The 20639-nt window shown below is 39.3% G+C and overlaps 1 protein-coding gene across 3 annotated transcripts in view; it reads left to right on the top strand.

Annotated features, from left to right (window-relative positions):
* The window catches only part of CRYBG1 (crystallin beta-gamma domain containing 1), a 242698-nt gene that overhangs the window by 108645 nt on the left and 113414 nt on the right, over positions 1–20639 (top strand). For 2 of the 3 annotated variants that reach the window (XM_081526875.1, XM_081526873.1), the window contains exon 2: positions 10017–10155. In XM_081526875.1, coding sequence (XP_081383001.1) covers positions 10114–10155 — 42 coding nt within the window. In that variant the 5' untranslated portion in view covers positions 10017–10113. Of the gene's footprint in view, positions 1–10016; positions 10156–20057; positions 20502–20639 lie in introns of those variants that run through there. The other variant, XM_081526874.1, reaches the window with a different exon arrangement.

Here is a 20639-nt window from a genome sequence, read left to right as displayed (position 1 = left end):
CAGAGAGATAATTACTTTACAGATTGTATATTCATAAAGTTCTATATAATTCTATATAATTACTAACATTTATTCATGATCAGGTCAGGTATACAGTCCACATTGTCTGAAAGACAGCTGGTGAGGAAAAGAAAAGGGTTTTGTTTTGTTTTTTTACATTTAAGAAAGAGAGAAATTTTCCCTTTCAGTCACTATAGAGTATGAAATAAGATGGTAGCTTACACCCTTCTCAGTTTTCCTGCAATTTGTCTAACAAAGCGGTCCATGTGGCTGCAATTTTAGTGTCTCTCAAAGCAAGCTCAGGTGTGATGACAAAGCACCCCTCAGCAGTGACTGGAGGTTGAATGATGGGAGCAGAAGAGCTCAGGGTTGACTCCCAAGAGCTGTCCCTGGTGACCTGGGGCTTGGTCTTCTGCTCTTGTACACAGAACCATATTCTGCCAAGTTTCCTGCTCCTTGCCTGCTCCATGGTTATATAATCATCATTAGCTTTGTTTTGTGTTGCAAAAGATAGCAATTTAAAATTCTCTTGCATTATGTATTTGTTATTTATGAGCTTAGCAAAGTCATCAGTCTTTCTTTGGGGATTATACATGCCATCAAAAGAAGGCCTACATTTTCTCTGCCATTAGATTATAGAAATTTGACAGCCTTAGAAGAAAAATGCCAGCAACCAAGAAACTTTTTTCTATTTTGACAGCTAAAAACTAGCCTTGTTCAACTTGAATATTGTAAAGAGATGTGGGGGAAAAGGCCAGGATTTTTAGCAACTCTGAATGGAAGTGAAAGTTGTTTAGTGATATCCGACTCTTTGCCACACCATGGACCATATAGTCCATGGAACTCTCCAGGCCAGATTACTGGAATAGGTAGCCATTCCCTTCTCCAGGGGATCTTCCCAACCCAGGGATTGAGCCCAGGTCTCCCACATTGCAGGCGGGTTCTGTACCAGCTGAGCTACCAGGGAAGCCCTCAGCAACTCCAAGTGAAATCATGTGCAGTCATTAATGAAACATAAGACTTGTGATAAACCTAAGCCCCTCCTTAAGACCCAGACCACAGGTCCTCAGTTCCTTGGGGCTTAGGGCAGTGATTCCTGGGTGGTTTTGGTCCCTGGTCCTCTGTTCTTGCTCAGATTGAGACTATTCTTTCCTCTGGAACCAATACTAATAAAGCCAAACTTGACTGAGCTCAGCCTGGTTCCAGGGGTGGGAGTGAGGGAGGGGGGTGCTTCACAGTTCATTAGTCATAGGAAGTGATCACAAATGACAAAAATGGACATATTATTTATTGGTCCTGAGTCAGCTTGGTTAAATTTCACAAACTCTGCAGCACCCAAAGCCTAGATTTCACAACATGGAATTATAAGGGCAAAAGTCCCCAGGCTCTGATGAAGAGAAAGTGATCTGCATCCCCAGTGGTCAGATATGAGGGGAACTTGGACAAATATGAGGGGGACTCTCCCACACAGCACATTGGGAGATAGCTCCCAGCTTTCTAGCTGCCATTTAAAACATCTAGTTTAGTGACACACACTGCATTTCATGGCCACTGGTTTTTTTTTTTTTTTGGTTATTTATACTTGGGTTTATATTCTATTTCAGAAATGATAACTGAAAAATGATTTGTTTTATGGAAATAATGAGCTATAGAAAAATGTTCTATTATTTGTTAGTGGCATCTGCCCGTTTGCTTGACAGAGCATTACAATAAATACGTTTCTTGCTTTAAAAATAAAAAATCAAGGGGCCCAGAAAGTTAGAAACAATAGAGATGGGCCAGACCAGGGAGCTTTGTTGTTTTTGTTGTTTCATCGCTATGTTACATTCAACTCTTCGCGACCTCATGGACTGTAGCCCACTCGGCTCCTCTGCCCATGGGATTTCCCAGGCAAGAATACTGGAGTGGGCTGCCATTTTCTTCTCCAGGGGATCTTCCCAACCAGGGATTGAACCTGCACCTCCTTGGTCTCCTGCATTGGCAGACAGATTGTTTACCATTGAGTCACCAGGGACGCCCCAAGAGAGTTTTTACAGAAACACTGCTAAAAAAGATGATAAAATTGAAACTCTTGTGCAACCACTAGATGGCAGCGCTCCTACGTTAAAAGCTATTACCGTTTGAAGGCAATGGCACCCCACTCCGGTACTCGTGCCTGGAAAATCCCATGGACAGAGGAGCCTGGTAGGCTGCTGTTCGTGGGGTCACTACGAGTCGGACACAACTGAGCAACTTCACTTTCACTTTTCACTTTCCTGCATTGAAGAAGGAAATGGCAACCCACTCGTGTTCTTGCCTGGAGAATCCCAGGGACGGGAGCCTGGTGGGCTGCCGTCTATGGGGTCGCACAGAGTCGGCCTCGACTGAAGTGACTTAGCAGCAGCAGCAACACAAAATACTTGGATTAATGATGTGGTATTTTTTTATATGTCTTAAACTATGAGGGTGTTTTAGATTTTCAAAACGTGGACGAGCATAGAGAGTTTATTCATTTATCCATCCAACTGAGGATTTGTGACCATGAAACTCATCTGCAGAGAATTTGAAATCAGTCTCTAAACTAGGAGTTAGATAGGTTCTCTGCCCTCAACTCTGCCAATAATTAGTCCTATGACTGTGAACAATGATTGTCTCTGGTCATCAATGAGCTCTACTGCAAAATGAGGTGGTTGGATCACTAGATTATCTCTGAGGTATCTTTCAATTCAGATATTCTCATCTCTGTATCATTTTGTAGTTGAGCCTGATAAATACGCTAGCTTAAAATACCATCTACATGATGCCTAGAAAGTTGTAATGCAGCAAATGTTAACTGACATTCATAGGCATAATTAAAATAGCTGATACTTATTGAGCACCTGTTATGTAGCAGTACTAGACTAAGTGTTTTGTGAGTGTTACCTAAGTTAATTTTCATGACAATCTGATTATAATCCCCATTTTGTGAATGAGGAAACTGAGGCTGCAAGAAGTTAAGCAACTAGCCAAGATCAGATGGGTAATGGCTAAGCTGGTATGACTCTGAAATCTGTGTATACACTGCTATATTTCATGTCTCATTTATGTGAGAAAAATACAAATTTGAATACAACATTGCTTCTGAGAGAAAAACCCATCTGTAAATCCAGAATCCTTGGTTTGCCAAGGGAAATATATTAGTTTTTTGTTTGTTTTCCAGCAGTGGGATAGATTGGTGTGGTTCTGTTGTCACACTGCCATTAGCTGACTCTTGGTGAGCCTCGGCAGAGAAGCCTAACATCAGTTCCACGCGCTTGGGTAAGCAGCGGGCCTGCCAGCCTCGTGGTTTCTCAGAGCCAATGTCTCTTCAAATGTGCAATGAGGGACTGCACCAGTTAATCACTAGGGGCCTTTCCAGGCCTGGAATTATCTGATGGTGTGTCCATAATCTGATACAGGGCCTCATATTAGCAGGATTGCTCCATATATGGTAGCTCCCTGCCATTCAGCAATTGCAGCAATGAAATATTAATAGTACTACACATTCTACTTAGTGCTGTTTGTTAATAAATTAAAAGTTTCCTCCCTTCCTTTCTGGCCAGCAAACTTATGTAGCCTTATAAACACAGTCTTAATTCAGAGGAGTGGCTCTAATACCTTGGTGTTTTCAGCTCTCTTGGCCGCACCTTTTGTTGTTCAAGTTACAGCTCTGAGGCTTATTAGAACACAGCAAGAATTCTTCAAGTAGCCACTGGATGGCAGTAGAGCATCAGTTTATACCCTAGTTGTTCAGTCACTAAGGCGGGTCCTACCCTGCGACCCCATGGACTGCAGCACACCAGGCCTTCCTGTCCTTCACCATCTCCCAAAGTTTGCTCAAACTTATGTCCATTGAGTCGGTGATGCCATCTAACCATCTCATTCTCTGTCACTCCTTTTTCCTCCTGCCCTCAATCTTTCCCAGGAGCAGGGTCTTTTCCAAAGAATTGGAGCTTCAGCTTTAGCATCAATCCTTCCAGAGTCTGGTCTTCAGGGTTGATTCTATTAAGATTGACTGGTTTGATCTCCTTGCTGTCCAAGGAACTCTCAAAAGTCTTCTCCAGGACATAGTTCTAAAGTATCAATTCTTCCTTGCTCAGCCTTCTTAATGGTCCAATTCTCACATTCATACCCTACAAATCTTTAGTTTTGTGCCTCATTTGTTTTACATTTACGTTATCTCTGAACCAAGAATTATTAGAGAAACCCATAATTTGCTTTATATTGGGCTACATATATTAAAATGCTCCAGGAACAGCTTGATGGAGCCGACCTGATCAGGAAAGCCTGAGGTGGATTTCTAGGTAACAAAAGCTAAAGTTTCAGTACATGGGGCCCTAGTGCTATATATTTTGAAAAAGTAAGATACTTTGTTTTCTTTTTCAAGAGGGCCCCAAAATTATATTCTCCTCAAGCCTCACAAAGCTTGTATTTGCCTGGAAATAACCATAAATAACTTTTAACTTAAAAAAGGGTAAACAATTGTATTATTATTAATTTTCTACCAACTTAATCTTCAAGGAGAAGCATAGTAGAAAAGCTTTTATATTCATATATATAAATAATATATTTTAGTAAATGTGTGAATTTTTGCCTAACTAAAAAATTTATGACATTTGATTCCACTTGTTTGACCTAATATGAATAGAATGCTAGATTTCTAATTTAAAAAATAGATATGCAACAAGCAACAAAGGTTTACTGTGTAGCACAGGGAACTACATTCAGTATCTTGTAATAACCTGTAATGGAAATAATTTTAAAAATAATATATGTGTATGTGTAACTGAATCACCGTGCTGTTCACCTGAAACGTTATAAGTCAACTATACTTCAATAAAATATATATATTAAGGAAAAAAACTCCAAGAAAGGCAATCTGGCTTTCAAAAGCAAACCAAATAAAAAAGGAACAGAAAATAATGAAATAAGTGGGCCAGTATTCCACTTGTTTATGAGTCTGAGTAAAATAAAGTACATAACACCAAAACTCCCTTCACTCTGTCAGGATAATATCTGTACTAAAAAAAAAAAGGAAAGTGCAGATTGCAAATTAGCTAGTTAGTTGATTTTTCCTCTGATAAAACTCCAGACTAGTATGGCATTTGGGGTGGGGAGGGGGATTTTATTTTGTTTTGTTTTTTAACCCCAGAAATAATGTGCTTAAGAAGAGACCAGTAGTGATTATTCAGAAAGCAAACTCTGCTTCCATTTATAAATCTTAGATTTCTCACCAGGGGGCCATACTTAGCCTTTCTTACAACCACCTGCAGCCTACTCATCAGGAGTTAAACTGAAAATATATCCTTTGGAAAAGAAAAATGAGCTTTTCGATTAGTCTTTCTGGTTGCAAACACTTGTTAAGATTTCCTTTTAAGCTAGGGGAACTTGAGCCAACTCATTGGAAAAGATTGATGCTGGGAAAGTCTGAGGGCAAGAGGAGAAAGGGGCAACAGAGGATAAAATGTTTGGAGGGCATCACTGACTCAATGGACATGAATTTGAGCAAACTCCCAGAGGTAGTGAAGGACAAGGAAACCTAGTGTGCTGCAGTTCATGGGGTGACAAAAAGTCGGACATGACTTAACGACTGAGTAACAACAAGGGGGACTTATCTATGTCTAGCTTTGTCTGTAACTGTCATTCACGATTAAAATATTTTGTCCACATGATGAGCCCCTGTGTCTACTAGATCTTAATGTCCTGAGGGTTTGGAGTGGGTTTCTTTACCTTTACCTTGTATGATACATGAAAGGAGATATAAAAATGCTTGCTGAAAGAATGAGAGCTAGATATTATTTAAATTACTGTAGGGCCCAGGGCCCCCTCCAGCACGATTCTAGGTGTTTTATGTCTGTGTAATGTTTCGTGAAGGTTGCATTTCAGGAGACAAACTTGTGTAATACATTTGCTGGGAGTAGAAGTTCTGTGCCTGACACTAGAGAGGAACTAGAAAATGTGTCTGGGGCAAGAAGCTCCTAAAGCGGAACTCTGCTTGCAAAACCCTCTGAGCCCACACACCCTGTGGCCTTTCTTTACCTCCCAACTGAGTCCTGGAGCCAACTTCAAATTAATGGTACCTGTGACTACATGGTCAGCAGCCATGCTTGGATCTTGGTTTAGAGGAAAAGAAATTCAGCCAACGCCTCATCCCCCTCCCCTCCAAGGGAGGTCAGAAGTCACTTGCTGTAGCACAACTCTCTGCAGTTAATGGCTTGGAAATTATGAATGAAGCAAGGACCTTGCCTAGACTATGTATGAGGGTCATCCCTTTCCTCGGGCCACTGAGAAGCTAAATCTGCCTTCTGAGATCATGACCTCAAGCATATAGATTGACCCTTGGAGAGCAGGCTAAGTCTTGTTAGTTTATCCCCAAGCCAGGAGAGCAAGCAGACTGCCTGGGTTCAACATGCAATGAGGCCAGAACCATGAATGTTTCTGGTTTGGTAACTCAAATTCAACCATGAGTATATCTCAACTCTGCATCTACCAACAGTGTAGCAAGTGTGGGGGACGTGTTATTAGACAGGGAGGTGCAGTGACACACACCAACGCCTGTGTCCACTTCCTCCCCTACCCCCTTCCTAACAGAGCCCCAGCTTGTCCCGGTGCCCACCCTCTGCACGGTGACGTCCCTCCAGCCCCGGCCTCTGGGGGTAGGTCCAGCAGTGGTTTTGGTGTAGACATGAGATATGCAGAGAAGTCTGCTAGGTGGTTTCTAGGGAAGACTTCTCTCACTTCTGAGAGAGATATGCAGGAAGAGATACTCTTTTAATCACCTGGAATTATCATATATCTATACATGATGACCAGAACTATAGCAGCCACTCAATTCAGCAGCAGTGGAATAAACTGATTAAACGAACTCAGCCCACCTCTCTCACTTTATATGCAGTGATTTATATTTGTGTTTGATTAAGCTTCTGTGGGTTGGAGTTTCTATTACTTGCTGGCAAAAGAATCCTATACTACAGGTAGAGATTGGATCACAAGAAAAATACATAAAAAGAACACCCTTGCTAGCTTTTAATCACACAATACAGAAGTATCTAGCAGGAAGAGAGAACTCCATTTTGGATCTCTGCCCACCTCCAACAATACACAGCTTAGGAAGCACATGTAGTTCAAATGTATCACTTCATCTTTATATTCATTCAATGGGCACATATTTTTCTTTTCAAAGAGAAAATATGTTAAAAGTGGTAGACTTTCTATACTTTTCTTTTTTACTTTTACAATTCATAAAACTGCAGTGGTTGGAATCCATTTTCAAGTCTTGTTACCAAGTCTGAGCTCGTACTACTCCTTGCACAACAAACAGACCAATAAATTGAGAGACCAGTTGTTGGGGCAGAAATAGCGACTTTATTTGGAAAGCCAGCAGGCAGAGAAGATGGACTAGTGTCCCAGAGAGCCATCTTGCCTGGGTTTGGATGCTAGTTTCTTTTATAAAACAAAGAGAGGGAGGTAAGGAGGTAAAGTTTAAAAAGGTAATAGTTGTTGCAAATATTTCCTGGTTCCAACCAGACTCTGGAAGAGATGTGTTAATCACTTCACTCTGGCAGTCATTTATAGGTGGGCCTTGGTGAGGATGTTTTCTGTGAGCTAAATGAGGGTACAGCTCTGGCTTAGGGGGCAGGGTTCCAAGATATGGGCCGTCTCATATACTTGAAGCTATAGGCAATCTCCTTTTCATGATTAACTGTAGCAAAAACAATAGAGAAGGAAATGGCAACCCGCTCCAGTATTCTTGCATGGAAAATCCCATAGACAGAGGAGCCTGGCAGGCTATAGTTCACAGTGTCACAAAAAGTCGGACACAACTGAGAACAAAGACAATAGAATACAAAAGTTAAAGTAAAAGAAACAGATACAGTATGGCGTTAGATTTGATTTTCTTTGTTACAATCCCAGCACTTGCTTGCTGCTCTTCTTGGCTTATTTGTGAGCAGAATAAGCACAAGGGCTGTGATTCAGGGTCAGTGGACCAGTTAATAAAAATAAATCTTGATGCAAACATACATCTGTGGTAAGTCTTTAACACCTTCTCAATCATAAGATACTTCTCAAATGTTATGTAATTCTTTGAAGCTAGGTATATTTTTCTATCCCTTTATAAATGCCATCTGCAATTCCTAAGGAGAGATTTTCCTCTAAGGAGAGCTTCAGCACTTACTTTCAGAGGGTAGAAATTTTTTTTTTAAGTCCTTACATATGACATGAACCTTGCAGGAAGGAAACTGTTCAGAATGGTTTGTTATGCAGAGAGAAATATAATTGGGCTAAAGAAATTACTTTTTATTTCAGTTCCCTTCAATACTGATTGAATTGTATTTACTATGTGCAAAAATTACTTTTAAACAAAATTGGCAGGGAAGACAAAAAGAAATTGTTGCTGTTAAAATAACTTCACATTTTCTGTACCACAAACAATAATGTTTTCTAAAACAAAGAGGTATAAGATGGATTTCTTAAAATCACTCCCATACATTTCTCCCTTGCTGACATTACCCCATTGATGTATGCCTCCTCATCTCTTAAAGTGTTAGTGCTTTACCCTACTTTTTCATCCTTAGTTCACTGTATTGATGGAAATTCCACAAAGGCTTTTGTTTCTTCTGTGAGATATTAAAGCCTTAAATTTTTAGTTCTCTTCATGAGCCTCCTTCTCCTTCTCCTGGTCCAATATTTTTTTCTCAGTCTTATGTATATGCTTAAGAAATACATCAACCCTTGTATCAGTTATGATGCTCAACTGTAGGTAACAGAGAACACTCGACTCAAAAAGTCTTAAAGAATGGGACATTTATTATGCAGTATAATAAAAACTTCAGAGCTAGGGCAGGTCTAGGATTGGTTAATTCAGCTACTCAACAAAGTACTTGAAGATGCAAATTGCTCTCACATTTCTGCCCTGCTTTCTTCTCCATCTCTTCTCCAAAAGCTAATGCCATTCCTGATCCCAGGACAGCTGTCACATTCATCACATACAGGCATGATACTAGCCTGCAGGGAAGAACTACTACTTTCTGTAAACTGTCTTTTAAGAGAAAGACCTTCTCATGATTCCTGCAACAGATGTCCCTCACATCTAGTTGCCAGAATTGCATCAGATATAGGGTGAAGTACAAACACTGGAAAATCTCATAAACAGAGGAGCCTGGTAGGCTACAGTCCATGGGGTCACATAGAGTCAGACATGACTGAGTGACTACTTAAGTAAATACAAAGACTTTAAGGATCAGGGAGACCTAAATCAATGTGATGGTATCAGCTAGAGAGATAGGTGTGGGCTTATGTCTGAGTCATTTACTGGTGAGGGGACTCCAGGATTACACGAATCATGACTGATTACCAGGGCAGGAAGCAAATTCCTCTGAAGCACATGGAAAATAGCTATCTGAACAAATCAGGGTTGTTAGCAAAGAAAATGTGTGTTGGAGGTGTGACAGTTAGGCTTTGGGTTTGGATAAAGGAAATGGTTTGGGGGTAGGCAACCACCAGTGTCTGCTAAAACATTGCCTTTATTGGTTTCCATTCCTTTTAAATCTAATAAATATTATAATCCCAGGAACAGATTCCTTTGCCTGGCATAGCCTAGATTCTTCCTCTAACTGGGAGGAATCAGTTTTCACTTTATTTCCAGTGTTCAGAAAACATACAAATGCTTTTTTTTTTTTTCCTTAAGAGCAATGACAGCAGAGCAACCTAGCAAATATAAAATTAATTTGTATTGCTTTCATTTCAAAATCTGCCTAGCCATCTAACAATTTACTTACCTACCTGTCTGTGTCCAATTTATGTTCTGCACAGGATTTAAAAGAATTCTGTTAGCCACATAGGAAAGTCATCAAAGTTTATTTATAAATGTGCTATGAGAATACCAAGTTATCTACAATTCTGTGTGGGTTTTGAAGAATGATTCATTATTTTGACTGATTGGAAATATACAGAGGAAAGTGTGCCTTTAGCCTCTTGTGTTTTCAGCGTTCTTGAGAAGTTGTTTCCACTCTTTATAGAGCTTTGGAGGTAGTGGACGGAGCACATGTGGCTGGAGAGTGTGAAGAATTTACACTGTACTGCGGGGAGTCCCAGTTCTTTCACACCACCTGTGAGATGCCTGGTGCTTTACCTACAGAGTCTGGAATCTTTAAAAAGGTAATGCTTCATTTCCAATATTTGACTCCCAGGACTAAACACTTTCCTGAATTAAAGCACTATAAAATAACACCTGTCTGGTTGAAAAACACATAGTTAAAAAGATCGTAGATGGTTAAAAGGTCATTACATATCAAAGCACCATGATGGTAAATCAGGATCAAAGGATGAGTTTGAATCTTTGCTCTTTGCTGCCTTCAGAAGTTCTAGCTGGTTGTCATTGGTGCCTTTTGCTGCCTTTTCCCCTTTATGTACCTTTAACTCAAAGATATACAAAGTAAAATGACATCAATATTTGGAAACAGTGATTCTTTCCCATAAAAAGCATTTTATTTACTTACATTTCCTTCCTACTATAAGGCATTTACAGTTGTTACCATTCTATCAGCTGCTACTGCTACTGCTAAGTTGCTTCAGTCGTGTCCGACTCTGTGCGACCCCATAGACGGCCGCCCACCAGACTCGGCCATCCCTGGGATTCTCCTTCTCCAGGCAAGAATACTAGAGTGGGTTGCCATTTCTTTCTCCAGTGCATGAAAGGGAAAAGTGAAGTGAAGTCGCTCAGTCGTGTCCGACTCTTAGCGACCCCATGGACTGTATAGCCTACCAGGCTCCTCCGTCCATGGGATTTTCCAGGCAAGAGTACTGGAGTGGGGTGCCATTGCCTTCTCCAATTCTATCAGCAGTTATATCTTAATATCTAGATGTTTCTTAGAAAGTTCTAACTTAACTATATTGCTTTAAGAGAAGATTTTAACTGTATTTCTTTAAAAGAAACTTTGTATTGCTTTAAAAGTTAAGTTCTAACTTAACTATATTGCTTTAAAAGTTTTCCCCCAGGTGGGAGATAAAAGGATATTCTTATTAACTGCATCCTTTTACCCATGAAAGGGCATGGCTTCTGCACTTGTCTGCAAACAGCAAGATAAAATAAAGTCTTGAGTCACAGTGTGAGAGCTGGTTTAGCTGCCAGACTTTGAAGGCTGTATAATACAATTCTTGTTACAACTTCTTAGAAGATTACTGAGGGTTAGCAATGAAAGATATAGTTCGTCATGAAAGAAATCCCCTCCCCAAAGGAGTTTGTTTTAGTAATGCTGTATACTAAAAGTGAAACAATTACTTAGTACAAGATGAAAAATTTGGAGATTGGATATACAACACTGTGAATGTTTTTAAGACTACTGATGTATTTAGTATTAAATGTATTTAGGACTGCTGAGCTGTATATTTAAAATGGTTAAGATAATAAATTGTATGTATGTGTATTTTACCACAATGAAAAAATTTTTTAAATATCCTTGGTGATGGAAAACAGTAGTTAAAGAAAAGACATGATGAGATCATAAACTCATATTTTACAGTTTATTAGAAAATGACAAAAGTGGGTAGGGAAATTCAACAGAAAATTCTTCTAACTCAAAATAGCATAATTTATCAATGAGTACCAGAAGTATAAAATTAAGTTTTATAAAATGGTGAAATGAAAAAATCAAAGTTAACTTTAAAAAATTAAATAACCTGGCTTACTATAATTCGTATGTACTTTCAAATTGGTTTTACATTATGTTCTTCTTTCTTTATAAGAAACAGTTTGTGACTGGAAACAAAACCTGATAAATCCAGTCACTGGCCATGAGTTTTGACTTGTTTTCTATATTTGCCCCTTAATAACTTAAAAATAATTCTGCAAGTATCATGTCACTAAGTATCTCATGATATTTACTGAAGTCCAGGAAACAGTTGGTGGCAGCATGAAAAGTTGGGCCAAAAGTAACTTTCCTGAGAGGGACGACTGTGAAGGGTCTGTGGTCCTTCCTTCCTTGGTCTACAGTGGTTCAGCAGTAGCCATGTCTTCTTCACGGTGCTCTCACCCCATCTAGACATGCTCTCATGACCCTTGCTTGCTCTCCCAGGATGCAGTCAAGGAGCCCTGGGCACTGGGCAGCCCAGTGTGAGGGCTGGCAGGGAGAAGGAGGCCAGCTGGAACACCCGGGAAAGGCAGACGCCTGGGATCAGAAATGGATGAACTGGGCACCCAGTGTAGGAAGGGAGCCAGGGCAGATAGAAGACAGGCAGGAACTCGAAGAAGGGAGCAAGCAGAGGCAAAGTATTGTTCTGGCTACAGTGTTTCCATGTGTCGCCTGAAATGGGGTCAGCCAGGCACTGCCTATACGCTCTACCTGTACCACACCATCCTGCTCAGTGACGGTCAAAGGCCCACAACAGGAAGAACAGGCTTCCTGGTCCACTTCTGGATCTGCTGGTTGTTTCTCCCTCTCTCTGTCTTTCTCCCCCTCCTCCATCATCCCTCATGGGTCTGACTCTGGATCTTTCTCATCTGCGTATTCTATAAGGACTGGAAGAAAAGAAGAGGCGTAGTGCTCTCTTGCTTACTGATGGTGGTCTCAAATTTATGTCTCTTGAGATCATGGCTGAGAGGTGTAACCAGACCATTTTCAGAAGTATAGGACAGCTCCATACCACCAGTCTGACCAGTATTACTGAGAAACAGAAATAAACTCCATGTAGATGCTGGTAATTGTAAGTGCCAGGGTGCCTCCCATAACTTTCAAAGGATTCTTCTTAGTCTACTCTCTGCAACGAGTCTGGTCATTTCCTGCAGGATTCAGCAGACTTACTAGGCAATTGTATCCACATCACCCTTAGTATCTTTCCCAGGCAGAAGGCCATCAGTTCTTCTTAAGATCCCTGAGTTGATCCAGCTCTCTAAGTTATATCTGTTTATTCAGACAAATGTTTCAGTATTTTATTTGCACTGAAGTTAAGCCATGTGTCGTCCCCCAACCAATTAAGATTTATTCATTCTCTTTATGTGTTCTGCACACTCTATGTTATTGTGTTTACATGTTTACTTATTTAACATGTTAAAATTCCTTAAACATTCTCTAGAGCTGATAATATTGTATTGAATCCTTCAATTAAAAGAAGACATTTGTTCTACCTGCTTGTATATAAACGGAAACAGATTTTTAAATACTAAGATAATATTGCCTCTTAAATGTGTATATACTTCAACTAGGGAAAAGAGTTCGTGGGTGCTCAGTTGTGTCCGACTCTTTGCAACTCCATGGACTATAGCCCACCAGGCTCCTCTGTCCATGGAATTTTCCAGGCAAGAATACTGGAGTGGGTTGCCATTTCCTAGGTAAAAGAGCACAACCACAAATCAAAGCAGAATATTACTAGAATTTAAATCTTAAATGAGAAAAATCACCAAGGATCTTATTTATTTATACAAAATAATTTTTTCCTTTAAACAGCTACATAAAACCTTTAGTCAGCTTTAGATAGAAGATATGTTTATGTAAAATATTTATATATGTAACTGACTTTTCATATGAGAGAAAAGCATAAGAAAGTGGTATAATTAAGTGAAAACATATATCATCTATGATAATCATACTGAATAATTCTTTCTTTGCATATAAGAAAGGATTAACCTTGTACATTAATATATCTTTTGATATATTTTTATACTTATATTTACTACTTAATTCATTTGTAAATGAAAATGTCTTAATTCTACTACATAGGGATATTTCTGGGGTGTGAAAGAATACCTTTTACCTTATTTTTTAATTATGAAATATGATAACATATTTATAAGAGACTTGGAAAATATAGAACAAGGTTACATATAATGCCACTATATATTACAATTATTTTTTAAAGTAGATGAGTTAAGATTTTTAGGTAGTTTCAATATCAAGCTCTCAAAAATTAATAGAATGAATATACAGAGAAGTAGAAGGATATAGTAGACCTGAAAAGCACTATGCATCAATGTAACATAATTAAGATTTATACAATTTTCACACAACAACAAGATAGAAATTCTATTCAAATTTCCATAGACTATAAACTAGAAGACACTAGAACATATCCAGGGACATAAGACCAGGTGTAAAAATTTTATGGTCGAAAGATAATAAAATCATACAGAGTCTAGGAACACCCTTTATTAATTAAAGCATTTCTTTAAAAAAAAATAGAGTAAGAATATCGACCAATGTATTGTTAATTAAAATTAGCATCATCAAAAAGAGTGATTACTTTAATGATAATTTCAGTGACTTCTAGTATGAAAATTTCAATTTTCATTCAATTCTAATCACTTTCTTTGATCTATAAAATTTCCCTAACAGTAGTGATAGTAAGTGAAATTGTCACATTTTCAATCATTCTGGAGCCAAACTTTAAGCAAGTTAAAGGGAATAAATGAGTACATTGTTTGAAAAAACTATTTTTTTTAACCATTTGGATATTTTTATTCTGAACTTGGATAAAGTCTCTATTTCCCATTGCCTGTGTGTATGCATGTGTATAGTGTGTGCGTGCATACTTTTTAAAAGAAAAAATAAGCCCTGCACCCCCAAACCAAAGCAACTATAATCTATAGAGCAGAAGGAATTTTGCCAAATCAGGGCTGCTTCTCTAGCAGTCACATGTACAAACTTTGATTCTTGTCTATGCTTCTCTGCGCCATCATTCAGGAGACATCTGTGAATCTCTCATCTCACTCTTGCATTTGGGGTGCTCACAGATCATCCAAAACAGACAGATATCTGCTTTAGTCTCAATACCTTAGAGGTAGTTCTACCACCATCACTTCTGACAGCTTTTTCATCGCCCAATTAATCTTATAATTGTCAAGGTGGAGTGTTTTCCAGCTTCCAGCCTGGTTATTCTAGTTTAGTCAATAAGGATAACAATTCAGTTCAACAAGCATTTGTTCAGGTAGTAGAGAGGACTGAACATTTCCTAACATGTTCATTTACCATGCTCCTCAGGTAGCTGACCACACTGACAGGCAAGGTCCCATTTCTCTTCCCAACCCCATCATTTCTCCTTTTTCTCTCTCTCCCTAGCTGTTCTACGTGGCCCACTGATTTCCCTCTGGATGCCCAATTCCCAGATTTAACTCATTTCTTAGACTGGACCAAATTCAAAATATGAATTATTTAAGAGGCCTTCCACAACTCAGGAGACCCCGGTTCAATTCCTGGGTCAGGAAGATCCGCTGGGGAAGGGATAAGCTACCCACTCCAGTGTTCTCGGGCTTCCCTTGTGGCTCAGCTGGTAAAGAATCCACCTGCAATGCGGGATACCTGGGTTCGATCCCTGGGTTGGGAAAATATCCTGGAGAAGGGAAAGGCTACCCACTCCAGTATTCTGGCCTGGAGAATTCCATGGAATCTTTGGACCATGGGGTTGCAAAGAGTTGGACACAACTGAGCGACCTTCACTTTCACTTTCACACTTTAAGAGGCCTCAGACCTGCACACCCAGCCCAATCCCATGGCACCCAGTGTTGGGTCTTCTCCACTGTTGGGCTAGCCTAGGACACAGTGTATGAACATTGGTCACTTGGCTCCTACAGTTTGTCTTAGATCACCCAGGTTACTAATCCCACCCAGAACCCTTCTGAAGTTATCCTGCAAGAAGTAAGACCTTTGAAATCCCGAGTTCCAACTCCCTAGTGCTAATCCTGAGAATGAGGTATTTACTTACTAAATTAAGTCCTTCCCAATAGTGACTTCTTTGAATGACTTATGAGTCTCATCTATCCCTTCCAAAACTGCATTTGACACTCCTGGTGGCACTTCATCTTACCTGCATGTGTGATTAGAGATTGCTGGGCCTTAGAACTACCTTGTCCCGGATCTCTGCTTACATCGTCTATCAGATCTTGATGTCATTTTACCCACCCCACCCTGGGACCCTTTCCATAATGGCTGCATAGCCGGATCTTCTGTGCTCTATAAGTACTATTCTAAAAGGCTAAATATACTGTTAGGAAGGACTTCCCTGGACGTCCAGTGGTTAAGACTCAACACGTCCAATGCAGGGGGCACAGGTTTGATCCCTGGTTGGGGAACTAAGATACTGCATGCCATGTGGCCAAAAATACATATATATAAACAAATAAATATACTGGTAGCAAAAAGATTCAACATAGAGAGCAATGTGTACAGCATGTTACATTTTGTGTAAGAGGGGAATTGGAATATACATATATATCTTTGTAGATGCATTAAGAAATTATGAAAGGATACATGAGAAACTAGTGATAATTACTTAATAGAGGCAGGGAGTAAAGAACAGATGGGGATACAGGTAGGAGAGAGACATCCTACTGTGGTTATTTCTCATATTTTGAATTTTGAACCCTTTGAAAGTATTGCCTATTCAAATTTTTTTTTTGACGGTGGAGGAATGAATAGATTTGATTTAAGTTAAATTGTGATTAAAGGTCATACCTATTCATCCCTCCATCTTCAAAAATTTTTGAATAGGCAATACTTTCAAATGGTTCAAAATTCAAAATATGTGATTAAAGGTACATTGAAATGGTTTAGGAATGCATGTGTGATTTTTTATGATTCTCTGGTTTGCTGTAAACAGTACCATTCCTGATTGCATTGCCCAAGGTGATGCCAGGTTGTTCCTAAGTTTCTTATTGCACCATTCTACTGCCTTCACCTATAATCGTTCCCATGCCTAGAAAGTCTTACCACTTGTCTACTTGCAAAATTCTACTCGTCCTTTAAGATCCTGCTCAAACACTTCCTCCTTTGTGATCCCTGCCCTGGAAAATATGTTCATTCACCATGGATGTATTATGAACTCAGCACTTACCATATTGATTTTCAAGTCTCTTTCCTTACCAGACTAGGAGGCCCTCAGGGTCAGACTGCATCTGTATGGCTGGAACATTATCTATAAATTTTGCATGAATGAAATACTGTCTGTTCGTAATTAAAGGTAGTAGAAAACAATGCTGTTGCAAATGTGCAGCCTTTCAGCTCTAGTTTGGTTGAATTTTTATTTACGCTTTCAAAGGTAGAGAAGAAAAGTACACCAAATGTGTATATATACGTAGGCAAGCCACATGTGTGGAGCAGAAAGGCAATGTGACTGTTTTCAGAGCATGACTCCACCTTCCTTCTCCAGCACTTAGGCTGCGGGGTTGCAAAGATCAAAGTGGATCACAGTGGCATAGGGAACATTTTTTTCTCTGAAAAAGCTTGGTATTATTGGATGTAGCAAGAGCTGCCTTTTCTGCATAAGAAATTTCGCATGTTGGGTCTTCTGTAGGCTGGAGAATGTTGCTTTAGTATCCTAAGAATGGTGGTACAAAAGCAGGACATGGTATACCAGTTCTTTTTCTCTTAAAACCTGAATATCTGATCTTACAAGAAAAGGACTGATTGCTTGTGTATAGCTAGCTTTGGGAAAATCAAGCCTGTATATAGCTATCTGTGATACTGTACATTTAAATGTATCATAGTCACGAGGAGGTAACAGGAAATCAATGAGTGATTTGTTATTGTTTTTATACACCAAGTACATGTGTTGTCTTCCTTTGAGGTAATAACTGGATGCTGTTTATTTACATATGTATAAATAAACATATTAGTATATATTAGCCAGTCCATTTCCCAGTAACCTATAAAGCTTTGTCTCTAGTCAGGGTTTTTTTGTTTGTTTGTTTTAAAGCTTGGTAATATATTCATTATTTTTCTTCTAAATATTTGTTTATTTCAAAAAATTTCAAACACTATGAAACATACAAAATAAAGACAAATTCTCCCATTACACTTGAAAGTAACTAGTTTGGTGTATATCCTCTCAGAGCTTTTTGTTATGCATTTATAGAAATAGAGTTAGTTTATTTGTGCTTTTTCCACCAGAAGGGATCGTATACTGCATTGTTGTTCGGTCATTCAGTCGTGTTCGACTCTGCGACCCCAAGGATTGCAGCACACCAGGCTCCCTGTCCTTCACTATCTCCCAGAGCTTGCTCAAACTCATGTTCATTGAATCGGTGATGCCATCCAACCATCTCATCCTCTGTCATCCCCTTCTCTTCCTGCCTCCAATCTTTCCCATCATCAGAGTCTTTTCCAATGAGTCAGTTCTTCACATCAGGTGGCCAAAGTATTGGAGCTTCAGTTTCAGCATCAGTGCTTCCAATGAATATTCAGGGTTGATTTCCTTTAGGTTTGACTGTTTTGATCTCCTTGCAATCCAAGGGACTCTCAAGAGTCTTCTCCAGCACCATAGTTCGAAGCATCAATTCTACGGTGCTCAGCTTTCTTTATAGTCCAACTCTCACATTCATACATGACTACTGGAAAAACCATAGCCTTGACTAGACAGACCTTTGTCAGCAAACTAATGTCTCTGCTCTTTACTATGCTGTCTAGGTATGTCATAGCTATACTGCATGCAGTTCTCTAATTCATTTCTTTTTACTAAGCAGTCTTTGTGATCACCTTTTCAAGTCAGTATCTATGCATTTGCATCTTTTGAACAGTTAGTATTCCATATGTAGTATGGAATACGGTAGTATTCCATATGTAGTATGGAATATGGTAGTATTCCATATGTCTATTACAATGGCTCTACTATTCTCTAGTACCAATATTAACCAATATTTATGAACACTAAAGTTATCTGCACTTTTTAAAAAAGTTTTATACGTATTTCCATCTCTATGGGGTTTTTTGATCAGCATGGGATAAATTCTCTAGAAGTGAAATTACTAATCAAAAGCACACTTATTTTTAGATATTACTGCTGCTGCTGCTAAATTGCTTCAGTTGTGTCCGACTCTGTGTGACCCCATAGACGGCAGCCCATCAGGCTTCCCCGTCCCTGGGATTCTCCAGGCAAAAATACTGGAGTGGGTTGCCATTTCCTTCTGCAATGTATTAAAGTGAAAAGGGAAAGTGAAGTCGCTCAGTCATTTCCGACTCTTAGCGACCCCATGGTCTGCAGCCTACCAGGCTCCTCTGTCCATGGGATTTTCCAGGCAAGAGTACTGGAGTGGGGTGCCATTGCCTTCTCCTTTAGATGTTACAGATGTTGTCAAATGACCCATAAAAAGGTTTTATCAGCCTAAGATCCCAGCCAAAGTGAATGAATGTGCCTATTTTCTACCACTTTATAGATGTAATTGATGTAATGTAATTGATCTTTTTCATTTTGCCATTCTGTTGATATCTCATTGTTTATACTTGTAGTTCTTCAATTAAGAAAGAGGTTAAACTTTTGTTTTTTACATTTATTGGCCATTTGTATTTCTTCAGTGAATTATCTTTTCATGTTTTCTGCTCATTTATGTGTTGGGTTTATCTTGTTTACGATACTGTGACAAAGTGATAATCATTGATATTCAAAATGGATAAAAATTGTTTTTACAGAGAACATTTTAACCTTTTGCATTCTTTTTAAAAAATAATTTAGTGTTTGGTTATCCAATTAGGGTTTAAATTTGCTGTGTGTTTTTAGGGTTGGGAGTTCTGTGTAGGAGGAACTAAAGTTATGAGAAACCAAATTGCTTCCCTGCTCTTACTAGAGAATGAATATCGGAGGAGATGGGAACGGGAGTGGGGCTCCCAAAATTATACTTTCTGGTCATTCATGCAGTGGAACTAAATGACAGTCTCAGAAGAGTCACTGAGATGTTTTTGCCTCTCATTCACTCCGATTCTACTCCTGTATGTCTTTCAGTCCCTTTGTACAAATAAATTTCTTGAACTTACTATTAAAAATATTTACAACAGTCTTAGATTCAAACTACCAAGGACTGAACATATTTAAAGTCCTTCTGGATTCTGGTTCTAGTTCTGTCAGGAATCCCTGGCTGGTAATCATCCTGACCAGCATGCCTGTCTTGTAAGGAGATCGTTAATGATTGTAAAGCCCAGGGCATATACAGAGCTCTCTGTAAGTAGTAATTACTGTTATTGTCCTCTGACATCCTTAAATTTCAAACTGAATTCCTACCAGCTAATGTAGTGCAAGCGAAACTTAAAGCTCTTGTGACATCATTCCCATAATAAAGAGGAGTGGCTGGCCAGTGATGCTCATTTGTTTTCCTGAAGACATCAGGAGAGGATCATACATCATTTTGGCTATAGAGATGAAAATGTGGGGCTTTGTCATCTTTTGAATATTCTAATCATAGAATATTTGTTTCAATCAGAAATCCCTCATTGGGAATCCATTCTTTAGTCAAGAACAAAGCCCTCTGGCTACGTTCAATGACATTTGGGCCAATTGGAACCATATCTGGTTGCTTATGTAACTCTAGACACCCCACTTCTGCAATTACTTCTCTCCTGAGGAAACTCTGAAGACTGGTCCGATCCAGAACCTCAATGGGGGGTCGAACCTGCTGTGGGTGTGGCTGTGGCAGGTGCAATGGGTGTGCCAACAATCGTAGCAGGAGTGTGGAGCCTCGGAATAGGTACCCTGACTCCCGGAACAGATATGAAAATTCTAGAAACAGGTACTATGCCAGGGATCTTGAGGTAAGTCCTTGCTGAGGGAATCCTTCTGAATGATTGATTTGTCCAATGTCTCTTTAACAACAATTGAGCATGGGTTACATGATTGTGAATGAGAACGCGTTGCTGTTTCACAAGGCTAATGCCATTTTCGTTTTGAAT

The sequence above is a fragment of the Giraffa tippelskirchi genome, chromosome 9 (assembly GCF_054371585.1).
Source record: "Giraffa tippelskirchi isolate mGirTip1 chromosome 9, T2T-mGirTip1v1.2.pri, whole genome shotgun sequence".
Taxonomy (NCBI): Eukaryota; Metazoa; Chordata; class Mammalia; order Artiodactyla; family Giraffidae; genus Giraffa; species Giraffa tippelskirchi.
The sequence above is the reverse complement of the archived record's forward strand: the minus strand, read 5'-3'. Positions and strand labels throughout refer to the sequence as shown.